Raw genomic sequence first — 13,669 nt, forward strand, 5'->3', positions numbered from 1 at the left:
TAGCAATTCAGCTTTGCTTTGTCTGTAAATCAGGGGGTGTCAAACTCATTTTAGTTCAGTGGCCACATTCAGTCCATTGTGATCTCAAGTGGGCTGGACCAGTAAAACAATAATACAAAAGCATGCAAATAACGTCCTCTCCAACTTTTTCTCTTCATTTTATTGCACAAAAGTAAAATTACTGAATGTTTCCATTTACAAACTACGGAGAAAAATAAGTGGAATTTTACCTATATTGTATTTCAGCTTCTCATTTATGTGCATTACAACTTATATATGACAGTGGATCTACAAATACACAACACATCGAAGAGGCTGAATATTTATAAAATTACACTTACTTCTCTTCAGAAATTTCAGGTTGTTCATATTTGTTCAGGTTATTTACATTTTTGTTGAAGGATAGTTTGTAAATGTCAATTTTTTGTGTAATTTCACAGTAATACACTAAAATAAAGAGAAAATTTCGTAGTTGTCAGTATTTGTAGTTTATTATGATGATATTTTACTGGTCTGACCCACTGGAGATTGAATTGGGCTGAATGTGGAACCTGAACTGAAATTATTGTTAATATCTTCAGTATAATTTTTGCATTTCACAAATTCATCCCATGGGCCAGATTGGACCCTTTGGCTAGCTTGTTTTGGCCTGTGGGCCGTCTGTTTGACACCCATGCTGTAGATGAACCATATACTCTCTATTACCTGTTGAACATCAGCTGTGCTGTGCTGAAATTGAAATGCATTTTCTTATTTACATGTTTAAAATTACATATTTAATACATCTTGGAACGTAAGCTGTTAAACTGCTACAAGTACTGCTGTACTGTGTACTCTCTGAAGGTGCACTAATCAAGTGAAAAATTTGCTGATTTTAATGCTTTGACAGGAGCAAAACTACATGTTTATTAACTAAACTAAAGTACATGTAACACAACCTTCAGACAACATTCATGGAATTCATATAACCTGAAATGAATGAATTACTTTAACATTGTTTGCATTTTATTATGATTTTATTTAGACATCAATTCACAAACATTCATCTTAATATAACACATATACATAATTACAAGATTGTACCTCCTAAATGTACATTTTTAATACAGTACATGTGTGTTTCTGCCTACTGTGTGAACTTTCACATAATCTATCTGGGGAGGGTAACTTAACATCATGAGTCTTCACAGTGTTAAATATAAATAGACTGAGTCATTAAATATTTACACAAAAATATGGATGTTCCAATTAATTAATTTTAATTATACTAACTGTGATGTTATCTCAACACGGTCTACGTTAATATGAATTAACAGTGACACAAAGAAAAAAGTCATCTTGTCTTTATATCAGTTTATGAAGTTGACCTATATATTTTTCATTTTCTGCCTCTAATTCTTGCAGGGCAAAGGCTCACTTTTCACAACTGTACAGTACAAACAAAAAACACAAAAGGCAGGAGGGAAACAATTTTTATCAGAGGTACTTTTCTTTGGATTACTAACTGTGAAAAGAAAGAAAAAAAATGTCTTCACTGATGCTGACATTGACAGAACAACAGAGTGCAATTGAAAGTTGACCGTTATGACCTCAGTTATAAGTATGTGAAAAAGGGGTTTTACAAGCAGGGAGTGTCCTTCATACATGTAGACAAGAAAAGTTCCATTCTTCAGGGTCTCTGTAAAGCAAACATCATAACAGGAGCAGGCTACAGTTGCATCGTGTGCAATATAATACTACAGACTTATTTTAGCTCCTGTTGACCAGAAGCCTTTGCTGTCTTCTGATCATACTTGACTAGAACTGTATTCTAGGTATAATCAGTCAGCTGGAGATGTTGATCACTAGAAAGCAGGAGCTTATGTAATCTAAAAAGGCCTTGCTGTTCTGTATAAACGGCAAAAAGACTTTTTTTAAAGGTGATTTTTATCCATTAACTTGACACATTTATGACCATAGAAAATGGTAGATTTTCGCTTTTATCATTTTTCTTTATTCTACCTATGAGCAATCAGAGCACTAAGGCCATTTTTTGCTGCTCACGCTTGACAGTAGTGACAGTGGTGACCTTAAATGTCATGGTCACCTGTGTCACTTCATGTATTAATCTTGCTCAATGTTACTTTCAGAGGAAATGAGACAATAACAGGGAGCAAATAGTAACTGACACAAAGCTACTAAAATGGAAAGACATGACAAAACCAACATTTTATAAAAGAGTGTGCTACAGATCTTCTCTTTTATTGCCTGTTAATAGAAAATTTATGTAATTGCTATTTCTCTTATTCAATTATCATAGTTAAATTTGCTTACATAGAAAATGATGTACCTCCAGTTATCTATCATGTACAGAATATCATTTTCCACCATGGTTTAAGATAGTTGTATATCTTTTTGAAATCCTTTTTAACATAGGCAACCCAAAACACTGTTTACCAAGTTGTTCCATAAGTTGATTGAGTTGACTGTTTTTCTCCTTTTCTCCTTCTATATAACTGTGTTTAAGTATCATAAAAATCACACAAAATTACTGCATTAAGTTTAGATTTCTTTTCTTGCACTGACAAAACAAGCAGAATGTACGCTGGCCTTTCACACCAGCAACCTTATATATGATCATCATAACTTTACAAACACTATCAAAATTACAGTTTTTGTTGACAAATATATTGATGGCTTGAAATGCAACTTTATTTGGCAACCCAATAAAATCTTTGGGAATGGATGATCTAAAATACACATTACAGACAGATATATCATTTGTTATTCACAGGAACAAAAGTGTTTCCTTCTGATAGAAATTAGATGAACTAATAAATAAATGAATAACTGGTCAGAGAATATACATTCATCCTGCCCTGCTGTTGGATGGTATTTTCAGTCTGCCACTCTGCTTGTTTGTTCTATTCCACCCACCCACTCCTGCCCTCCTTGCTGCTGCGTCTCTCCACCAGCCTCCTTATGAGTCTGCAGCTGCTGCATGAAATCATTAAGGATCTGCTGGGCTGACATGGAGGTCACATCCACAACGTCCTGCTCCAAAAGCAATGACTCCACCCCGCCCTTCCTGCCCCAGCTGTCAGCACCCACATGGTCCTGCTGGAGGTTTGAAGGTGGAGTATCAGCTAGGTTAGTGACAACAGAGGGCTGCTGTTGGCCTGGAGGATAGAGAGGCTGTGGTCGCACAGCATAACTGGCAGCCATTTTCTTATAGATTGCAGTGCTGATGTCAGCTACAGAGAGTGGTGGGCTGTGAGTGGAGTCACGCTGGTCTGAAATATGGCTTTCAATTTCTGTTGTAGGCACCCCCTGTTTAAACGGCGTGAAGGCTGTGACTTGCTGCAGGCCAGCCTCTGTTTTAGATAACCAATCACATGAGGCCTTTTCAACTTGAGGATAGTGCGATTGGTTTTCTGTTTTTAGAGAAGCAGCAGAATGGCCGAAGGGAGTGGAGGTCATCAGAAACTTCTGTATGGCCTCAGCAGAATTGAAGTGCTTCTCCAATAACTCCTTTATCAAACACGGGACCTAGAGTTGACACATCAAAAAGTTTTTTAACTACAAATCATTCCAAATCTCCCATAATTCCATATTTTGAGCATTATCCTGGTAATTAAATCACAATGACACAGATATGATGGTGGTGGACTAGAGAACACATGCTCATAGACAAACAAATTCCATTCTGAAATGTGTTTCATCATCTTCCCTTAATTGTAATCAGGTTTGAAGTACGACAATGTGCAGAAAAAGCAAGTTAAAACACAGGTGCAAGTTTATCAAGATGGCTGTAGTGTTATAAAGTTAAATATCAAATACCAAAATTTAAATAAATCAATGTAATTAAGTTTTAAAAGGTTTGAACAGAGGTTTTGTCAGTTACTCTTATACCAGCTGTATATAAATGTGTGCATGGATGTCCAGTAGATGGCAGTGTTCTCACATTAATGTTCTGCAGGGCAGCGATAGTCCTGCGTGCGTCCTCCAGTTCTGAGCTCAGTTGGGCCACACGATTCAGCATGTACTTCCTTTCACTGCTCAGACTCTCTGACTGCAAACACACATAGAAACACATAGATCACAACAATATTTGCATGAACAGGGTACCACTAAGAGGTCACCTTTCCATCAATATTTTTACTCACTGCTATGTGCAGGTGTTCTCCCAACAGGTTATTGGCCTGTTTGGTCCCAGAGTGTGTCTCAAGAAGACTACAAGACAAAAAGAAATGAAAAACTTTTTGTTGGTCCGTTGCTGTGAGACCAATGATAAACAAAAAACAATCTTTATGACTTTACAGGGTTTTCCCTAGGTTTATGAATGCCTTAAATGCTGTGATGGCTTTTTGATTGTTCTAAAACTCTGCATTCTTGCATAATTTTGAACTTATATTTATACTATTGAGAAAATAGATAAAAGAAATGCCATAACAAAAGTAAACCCGCAACTCAATTATAGGAATAATTCAAAACCTCCATTTTTAAATAACTTTTAGTATTTCCAGAAGAAGCAGGTATTTTCTTTATTTTCTGACCAGAGTGGTACAGAAATATCAGCTGTGTCTTAGTCTTATAATGATAGGGTAGCTGCCTTTAGCTCTATCATCAGGTCATTATCTCTGTGCATGGATTAGCTGCAGTGGTTTGTGAGGCCAAATGGTGTGACAACAAAATGGAGAATGAATTGACCATCCTGTCCAGTTGGTTAAAGAATGTGTGCCTGTTTGGTGGCACAGTTGTGTGGTGTTAAATTCAGGGCCCAGGTCACAAGAAGACTCTGTATGTGAGTGTGAAAGGACAGGACAGATGGCCTGAGTGCTTCTGTATGTTTGCCAGGACCATTGCAACAACAACAGGAAAACACAGTGAACATGTGTCACCTTTGTTGTTCATCCAGTATGTTCCACTGATCAATTATCCTATAGAAAACATGAGTGAAAGGCCATTGGATGGATGAATGGATATTTATTGATCATGTGGGGATGTGGATGATGTGGTGCTGACATCAAGGGATGTGCATACATCACTGCACTTATACAAAGGCACTTTAGGATAATGGTCCGCAACAAAGTACTGCACGAGATGTCCTCTCTGTCTCGTGTATTCCGTGGCATGTGTTAATGTAAACATGTGATAGGATATAGATTGCCTCTGCTTTTTCCTGTTAATGATCCTTAACCTTTTGTATTTGTCTTTGACATGATTGAGCTCGTCCCTGGTCCTCTGTAACTCCACCTCCAGGCTTTCGATGCAAACCACTGTCTGTAGAAGGTTCTGGTGAAGATCTGCATTCTCTTCCTGCAGTGCCCTAAACACATGAGATGATGTCACAAAACATTGCCTTGATGTGTACGAATACAGTATAAATCTGAAATCAGACCTCCATGGGTGCTGTTTGTGTCTTCAAGCATGAGTCACAATTGTTGTATTTGTTGTATGTTTTTTTAAATCTACTTTTGAGCAGGATAAGTCAACTGTGCACATATTATTTTACACAAACAACTACATAACTCAACATGTCAATGTATAAAGCATGTGAACAAAAATGTACACTACACTACAAGGATTGTTACTTTAAGGTCAGAGCCATATTTTAATTTGTCTCCTCTCCCCATGTGGCATGGGAAAGAAATGGTTGCATAAATGAGTTCCATAAATTACTCTTTTTCTTTCCATATCTACACCTCTTTCCATTAAAACAAGACTGGAGGGAGAGAGGATGCTCATTAGTGCAATCGATAGCCACTGACCCATTGCAAGATTGGTAGAGACAGGGACAGAGAGGAGGATGAGACAGAGAGAAATGTAAAAGCTGTTGTTAAATGTGAAGGGTGTGGATAAACACGGTGATATTTACTCACTGAAGATGTTCAGTTTCATATGGTGAGCCCTAGAAAAATGACAAGAGAGAGACGAAGTGGGTTGAACAAGGTTAGATAGGTTTACATGAGGTAATGTATGATAGATATGACATAAGTGACGATGCATATAGATTAGACACTGAATATAGTCATTATCTGTACCACTGTAATCCTGCACACTGAAAAATAAAATAAAGATGTGCTCCTTTTGTACATCACACTAAAATATGGGTGTTTGAATTCCAAAGAGCTGGAGTAGAGCCAAAACAATTAAAAGCATTTCTGACTATAGACAACATTCACTGGGAATTAAGTTAAGTTATCCTCAGGGAAATTTATTCTCTGCCAATAATCAGAGAATTAAATTAAATTAAGGATCTGTTCTGGCTGGTATTTGAACCCAAGATGTCATGCTTTGAGGTGACTTTGCTAAGTATGATTAAAACTACTGCAGAGTTAAAACTATTAAGCTGAGTTCATGGTTCTGTTGGAGATACTGAACAGGTCAAAGACTGAACCTGATGGACAAACATGGAATCACACAGATTTAGAGGATATTATAAATAAGAAATAAGATAAAGACATGATAGCCATAGAAGTTTCAATTTTCCATTTTGTCTTTAACTACACAGGAACAGAGACATTACTGCCAGGCCGACACCATCTTGCGTGGGTGATCGTCCATTTCTGAGGATGTGATTAATAAAATAAACATCTGAGTAATGGCAGACCAGATTCCTGAAATGGAATCTATAAAACTGATTGGTACTGTGACGCTAAACTGTAGATGCAATTTTCCCCTTTGGATGCGTTTGTTTGTATGAATATTCTGTGCATATTTGTGTCTGTGCATGTGATATCACTGAGAAAATAAGTGAGACACAGTAGACCAAACCTCCCACAGTAGCCACACAGAACAACCAGCAGTGTTATGTAACGTTGTGTTAAGAGTGTGAGCCTGAGTAAATTTTTACATGCACAATGTGAAATTAGATGTTATTCAATCCACCTATTTTTTACATTTTTTCACAGAGCTGTTTGTTAACACAGAAAATTTGCTTTGTCATAAATAGAGAACATACAGCATCACTAGTGCACTTTTGCTCATGAGTATTACTATTTTATACTTCAAACATATATAGTACGTTTTACTATTTTACTATTTGGTTTAGCTACTTTTCAGTTTGCATTTCAAATCCCTCCTTGTTCGATGTGTTAATTTTTTATGTGAGAAGATTCTCCTCCATACTCTTTAAAAAACCAGGGAAATGCATTATAACTTAAGCCTGCATAAAAAGTAAGACTTCTTACATTGTCTCAAAGGACAGTAACACTGCAAATATATCTTATATCATCTATTACTGTAGATAAAACTACCAAATGTACAGTCGCGGAAAAAATTATTAGACCATGAAAAGTCATCAAAAACAATGGTTATGCAATCAAGCACTAACTCCGTGTGCATCATGTGACTAAAAGAGACAGAAAGAAAACACAGAATGTCTAAAAGCACTGCTTTTGGCAGTACAATGCCATAGATATTGAAGTAAGAACTTAAGTGATTTTGGTTATTAATAAAATTAAAAAAAAAACATGGAAAATGGGTAGATATCAGCTCTTAAATTAAACTCTTTTGAGCTATTTTTGTTGTTATCATTATATTTGTCCAAACAAATGTACCTTTAGTTGTACCAGGCATTTAAAATTAACTAGAAATTGAAGAAAACAAGGGTGGTCTATTAATTTTTTCTGTGACTGTATGTAAAGTCATTGAAGTCATGTAAAGTCAAAGCCATTGAGCTCAGCAATGGACAGCAGCGCGAAAATACAACATACACATTAACACAGAACTAATATTAAACACTAACAAGGGCCATTTTACTACACAGTGACAATTTCTACCTTTGTTACTTTTTGTGAAAATACTGACCTAATATTGCTTTAGTGCACTTTTGAATTCAAAACTTTGACTTGTAGTGGAGTATTTTAAAGATACAACTACTCCAATTCCAATGACAGAGTCAAATGGATCAAAGTTTCAGCTAACATCAGAGGATCTACTGCATTGCTGAAGTATGACTCAGCATGCAATGCGTAGTGTTTGACACATCCCACACAGCCTGTGACTCAGCCAGACTGCCTCTGCAAGAGAGCAGCAACACCCCATTTGTTCCCTACGCAGATAGCTCATTCCTTCAGTACAGTGCTAATCTCCTATGTGCTTTTCATGTGTTTTACTTTACATAGAACATGATTCATCTTACACTCCATATCTATTTCTAAGCAGCATGTACAAAATAGAAGTGATAGCAGAATTTAAATTGATTTTGTTCTCAGAAATAGTGTCTCAGCATTTATCGTGGACAGTTTGTTAATATTTTTGCTTGATTTGTCCACTTTCTCATTCCTTGAATCAATAAATATTGTCTTCCTGATAAAAGTGTCACTCCCACTTTGTTTAAATATTTCATTTGTAACATCCTGTAGACAGCTGCTTTAGATATATATGCAAGGATAGAACATATTTGTCTATATAATTTATCCACTGAGGCCTTTGACAGTCTAACTGTATAAAAGTAAGATCATGAAATGCCTTTAAAACAGTGGATTTTTTATAATGTCAGATGAGATGCAGTGTAAAAGTAAACTCACCCTGTGTTGCTCAGAGTGTCCTGCATGGTGAGAATATCGCCCACTCTGCTCTGAGCTATGACTGGTTTCCGTGGATAGAGTGTCTCTGGTCCTAGATGAATCCGATCTACTGGATGAAGACTCAGATCCGAGGCCTCCTCCTGCAGCCTGGGCTGAGGATAGCGCAGAGTTGCCTGTCCCTGTGGGCCCAGAGCCTGGGTGCACCTGCTGGGCATAGTACTGGTTGTGTGAGTGTGAGCTGTGGGAGGGGGCGGGCTGCTGTTTGCGGTGGTTGCGTTGCTTGGGCTGTATGAGTTCAGGGCTGGTGCTGGTTCCATCAGTGAGGTGAGGCCCATACCTTCCGTATCGGTCCTCTGACATGGACTCTCCAGTGGGCGATGGCCTCCTATCTTTAATGAAACTCCCATGATGGGTACTGTGAGAGGGGTGATGAGGTGGGGGGGCTACCGTGGTGGTTCCTGGCAGCGTATGAGATCAGTTTGTCAGGATTGGAACAGTCTGAGTGTTTCTGAGAGCTGCTGCGAGCCGCTTTCTCTTGTTTACAGTCTGGTTTCAGATGTTGTGCCTTCTCCTCTCCTGAGCTCTCTCTGTGTTTCTTGGGTGGCAGCTGAGGCTTGACTGGTTCAGGTGTTTGGCCTGGAGCAGAGGTCATCCCTACATTTTATTATTTTATTCACACCCAAATGTTAAGATCTGATGGACTTATAACCTGTTTTGTTATCTCATCCAGGAAGGCTGAAAACTTCAACTTTCCCTGAACAACATTTTCTCTGGCTCGCTCTATCTCAGCTGGACTTATCTCTTTTGCCTTCTGTCCAGTGGGATTTTGTCCTGCAGCAACTCTAGGTGACAGCACCTCCATCGACTTAGCCTTACGGATGTCTGGGCGGGGCTCCTTGTTCTTGAGGATCCCTTGCTGGGAAGCTGGCTGAGGACACTGCTCGTTTGGGGCCTTTGGAGACTCCTAGCAGAATATTCTCCTCACTAAAAGCCAGACTTCGGTTCAAACTAACAGTTTTATTCAGTGGCCCATAGTTACTGTTAGTTGCCCTGGGTTTTTCTCTAGGTCCACCGTCACCACCCTGGAGAAAGCCTTCATCGCTTCGACTGTGACCTCGGTCAAGAGAAGATACCATACACTTTTCCCTCTTTGAACTCCCAATTAATTCACTACAAATACTGCCACTGCTTCCATGTTTAATGGTGGCAAAGACAATGGGGTCAGTGTTGTCATCCAGACGAAAACCTCTGCGCACATCTGGGATATTGGAGCAAGACAAAGAATGCTGTGGTCGCTCAGCGTGACGGAGCGAGAAGGGGTCATTTGCACTTGACTCTGTGTACCAGGATGAAGAAGACGAGGAAGAAGAGGAAGAAGAAAGGGAAGAGGATGAAGCCTTAGAGAAAGTGACCGGTGCATGTGTGTTATTATAAAGTATCTCATCCTCCTCACTAAGGTTACAATGCTGCTTTGGACGATGATGGTGCGCGTTGTAGTTTAGTTTATCATTGTGATACTGAACGTGTTGATCATGGCGTGGACGATCATGACTTTCATCTGTATTTCTGTCAGGCTCATCAAACATTGTGTATCTACACAAAGTGAAAAACAGTGATAGACAAAGGAATATATTCAACCACTTTAATGCACACACACAAGGGTTATATAATGACAGTAATTGGATATGAAAAACAATTACTATGTAATTGAATGGCAAAAGTGACTTCAATCTTGCAGACTGAAATGATAGACCTTACCTGTGTGACTGTTGGTCCTGTGGATGATGATGACGATGATGGTGGTGGTGGTGGTGGTGCTTTTGTGGCTTGATTTTGTCAGGGTCAGAAGGGTTGTGAACAGGCTTGAAAAACTTCTCCATCACCTGTCTTTTATCTGGGAGTAGGCTGACAATGCCGTCCTGATGTGGGTTGAAAATATAAGAGAGGATACTGATGTTCCGTCTTGGTTCTGAGCTGTTTTCCTCTTCTTGGCAGCTCTAATGTGTATCCAACAATCTGTTTCTCTGTAAACTTAGAGCTTATCAATATCTGCAGACTTATTCACTTTTGAGGGGCATTTAGACCCAAAATAACTAAAAAAAATAAATCAAAATAAAGTTACATTAAAAATAATCTAGACTAGAAAAAGAATTTAAATCCTTAAAAAAAATTCCTTACAACAGTGCAGACAACACCGCAAACTTGTGGATTCATGAAAGTGTCCCGTTGTTGGATGGTTTGTGCATATAGCCATAATAGTAAGCATGTCTCCCTCTGTGTCTGTCTGCAGAATAATGCAGTAACAGCTTCTGAACAGGAATGTATTAAGTCCTGGATGAATGCCTGTTTTCATATCACGCCTGATGTAACAGCTGAGTGCTCATTGACCGAGCTGAGAGATCGAGACCTTTGTCCTTAAAAAATCAGACAATCGAACAAAACCCCATGGAACAGGATCTATAACAAAGTTAATGAAACCTAGATGGAACTCACTGAGATGGGATTTTCCCACGAGTGTGGCAATGTTATGCATTTAAACCTCACAAACCCACATAGTTGCCACATTGATTGTAAGAATTTGCCTACTGCTAATGAAGCCTATGTAATGAATGTGAATGAATATGAATATAAATATGTGTGATAGGGGTGAGTTATATAATACAGTAGTGGAAAAAAGTTTTCAGACACTCTTAAAATATAACTCAATCTCAAATACAATTAAATATTTGTGGAAAAACCTTTTTTGTGCTTCAAAGGGTTTGGCTCTGTCAGACAGACATAAACAAATGGAAATTCACTTTTTTTCCCATTTATTGTTGACAGCAAAAAATAAGACTAAATTCTTCATAGTTTCAACATGACAGTTCTCAACATTGTTGGTATCAACAAAGTTGACAAAGAACAGAGAATGTGTTCAAACCTGAACAAAAAAAATTAATAAATCATCACATCATCAAATTAATATTTAGTGGTCCATCATTAGTATGCAGTAGACCTCCAATCCTGTTTGGCATGTTCTTGCACAGGAAAGAAATTGCACTTGGAGACTAAAGAGTGATTCATAATTCAATATAACGCAAAAGCATGGGGTATTCAAAACTTTTTTGCACAATTGTATAGTGGTTTAAAGCCATCAAACATATCAGAACCCCTGTGCTGACATTTTCTACAAGCTCCCACAGCCCAATAAAAACCATTCACAACTAATGAGTGACTCAATGGCAGGGCTGCTCCTTTCAGACAGAATAACACCCATGTTTTGATCATCCTGAGGGATAAACATCTTATCTGGTTTGATTAGAATATGAAAGGTATATTTTCTATAAGTGAGTGGCAGTGACTATATCCTTTCTAATGCACAGATCAATGCATTGAAGTTGGGTGGAGCAGAAACAGAAACCCAGAGGGCAACTTCCCACACCCAGATGTGATCAATCCAGCATTGTATTGAGAACTGTTGCATAAGGGAGTTTGCCCAAACATGTCCAGTACACATAATCAATGTTTAAAAAAACACACAAGCCCTGCAGATGAAAACACAGGAGACGTGACAGAGAGCATGTTATTTCACTTCTCCCTCTGCTGATCGACAAAGGGAACTACCACTTTGGCACCCACTCTTGGTAATTTCCACAGTCACAGTTCCAACACCTCCAAGCTCTAGATTTTTCTGGAAACTTCTCGTTTTATCCATCTGCTTTCTCGAATCAACACCATACTCATGATACTCAGTTTATCCCAGATACATAAAATGAGGATGATATTAAGAAGACTGTATCTAAGCTACTACAATAATTCGGAAATACAGTAAACGCATCGTTTAAAGGTGACGTTTGATAAATTTTCTATACAACAGACTACTGAAATCAGGCCATTTAAAGTAAAAAAGGAGATGAGTTGGCTGTTTCTTTTGTTAGTCGATCACAAACAGCATATCATTGCAGTAAATAGAAAGGATAGACCCGACAAGTCAAACGCCACACATTACTGGTTTGATCCGGTTTGTGAGACCTTCTTGTACACAGCAAAGATCCAATCCGCGCATTGCAGCGATTTCCTTTATGTGACGTAAGCTGAAATGACCACAGGCCGTTGTTAGTTGTCATTAGCCTTTATATGTTACCTTGCTTATTTAACGATATGAATATAAACCAAATAGTAGTTTCGACTCATGCTATAACAATAACACCCCTGCGCAATTGTCTGACGAAGAACCTCACACATGAATAACACTTCTGAGTATCATACCGTATGAAACAGTATTTTATTATCTAAAATCAAATATGTGAACCCTTTGTTAACCGTTAATTTCAGATTAGATTTTATATTCACATTCAACAACTGTAAACTGGTGTCTTTTAATATAGTCCTATTTTTGTCGTCGGAAGAATACTGTGTCTCCGCCTTAACCTAATCACCAGAACATAAATACCGACTGAGACGCCATTTCACTTCACACTGCACTGACGCGATTTCGACGGTAGATGAGACTTCGCAGGTTATATCGACCTTGTTTTCTGTTTTTATTTATATTGGGTTTCGATTCTTAACTCAGAAGAATTGTAGATCTACCTTGATATTCGTCGGTTTAATACATTATGTATGTTTCGTTGCTCGGTTTATTTCAAGCTTATTTAGATATAACCATATGTCGAAGGCAAGCGATTAGATTAACGTTGTAAAACGACTACTATTTTACTTGTTGTTTTTAAGTGCCGGCGTTTTTGTTGGTAAGCTTTTTATATACAAATTGTCGAAAGCAGTTGTTTTGGCCGCATATACGATAGGCCAAGTGAGTTATACGTGTACGAAGGACCTTTCGTCGTAGAACTGTTTATGTAACAGTCGTTGTTAGACTGGCAATAACCATTATAGTGTCTCATGAATATAAAACGTGGAATTTCGATTTCATACTCCGTTAAATCAGTTGTTTTGTATGTTATGCGTAACGGAAGTTGGCTCTATACGGGAGCTGTGACGTAGTAGCCTGCAAATGTCGGCTATTGGTCGATTTGAACGACGCGTTTGCGTGCGTATCTTTATTCTCAGTCAGAACGTCCGTTTAAAAAAAAAAAAAAAAAAAAGTCGACTCGGATGCAATTGCCAAACCACATAACGAGGCCGCAAGTATATTTTAACTGAAGTGATTATTATAC

General features: G+C 38.1%; 1 protein-coding gene and 1 long non-coding RNA gene across 3 annotated transcripts; one reads left to right on the forward strand and one right to left on the reverse strand.

The window, feature by feature from the left end:
* Nucleotides 1-997: 997 nt before the first annotated feature.
* On the reverse strand, nt 998-10,863 carry LOC115427003 (uncharacterized). 2 transcript variants are annotated; one of them, XM_030145333.1, is made up of 8 exons: nt 10,692-10,863; nt 10,272-10,432; nt 8,514-10,106; nt 5,862-5,890; nt 5,180-5,308; nt 4,146-4,212; nt 3,944-4,051; nt 998-3,528 (listed from the first exon to the last, which is right to left on the reverse strand). In XM_030145333.1, the coding sequence occupies exons 3-8, from the start codon at nt 8,871-8,873 to the stop codon at nt 2,878-2,880; spliced, it is 1,344 nt and encodes a 447-aa protein (XP_030001193.1). In that variant the 5' UTR covers nt 8,874-10,106; nt 10,272-10,432; nt 10,692-10,863; the 3' UTR covers nt 998-2,877. The 2 variants fall into 2 exon arrangements, with proteins under 2 accessions (XP_030001193.1, XP_030001192.1); XM_030145332.1 differs by lacking the exon at nt 10,692-10,863 and having other exon boundaries at nt 10,272-10,510.
* LOC115427004 (uncharacterized) lies at nt 10,405-10,638 on the forward strand. The gene is made up of 2 exons (XR_003936420.1): nt 10,405-10,468; nt 10,509-10,638. It is a non-coding gene; the product is annotated as an uncharacterized LOC115427004 (long non-coding RNA).
* Nucleotides 10,864-13,669: the final 2,806 nt, after the last annotated feature.

The sequence above is a fragment of the Sphaeramia orbicularis genome, chromosome 10 (genome assembly GCF_902148855.1).
Source record: "Sphaeramia orbicularis chromosome 10, fSphaOr1.1, whole genome shotgun sequence".
NCBI classification, from domain to species: domain Eukaryota; kingdom Metazoa; phylum Chordata; class Actinopteri; order Kurtiformes; family Apogonidae; genus Sphaeramia; species Sphaeramia orbicularis.

Coding starts and splice junctions, on each gene's coding strand:
- LOC115427003 (XM_030145333.1), bottom strand. CDS start 8,873: ATGTCAGAGGACCGATACGGAAGGTATGGGCCTCACCTCACTGATGGA. Junction 4,052..4,145: donor GAGAACACCTGCACATAGCA/GTGAGTAAAAAT, acceptor GTGTGTTTGCAG/TCAGAGAGTCTGAGCAGTGA. Junction 3,529..3,943: donor CTGCCCTGCAGAACATTAAT/GTGAGAACACTG, acceptor TGTCAACTCTAG/GTCCCGTGTTTGATAAAGGA.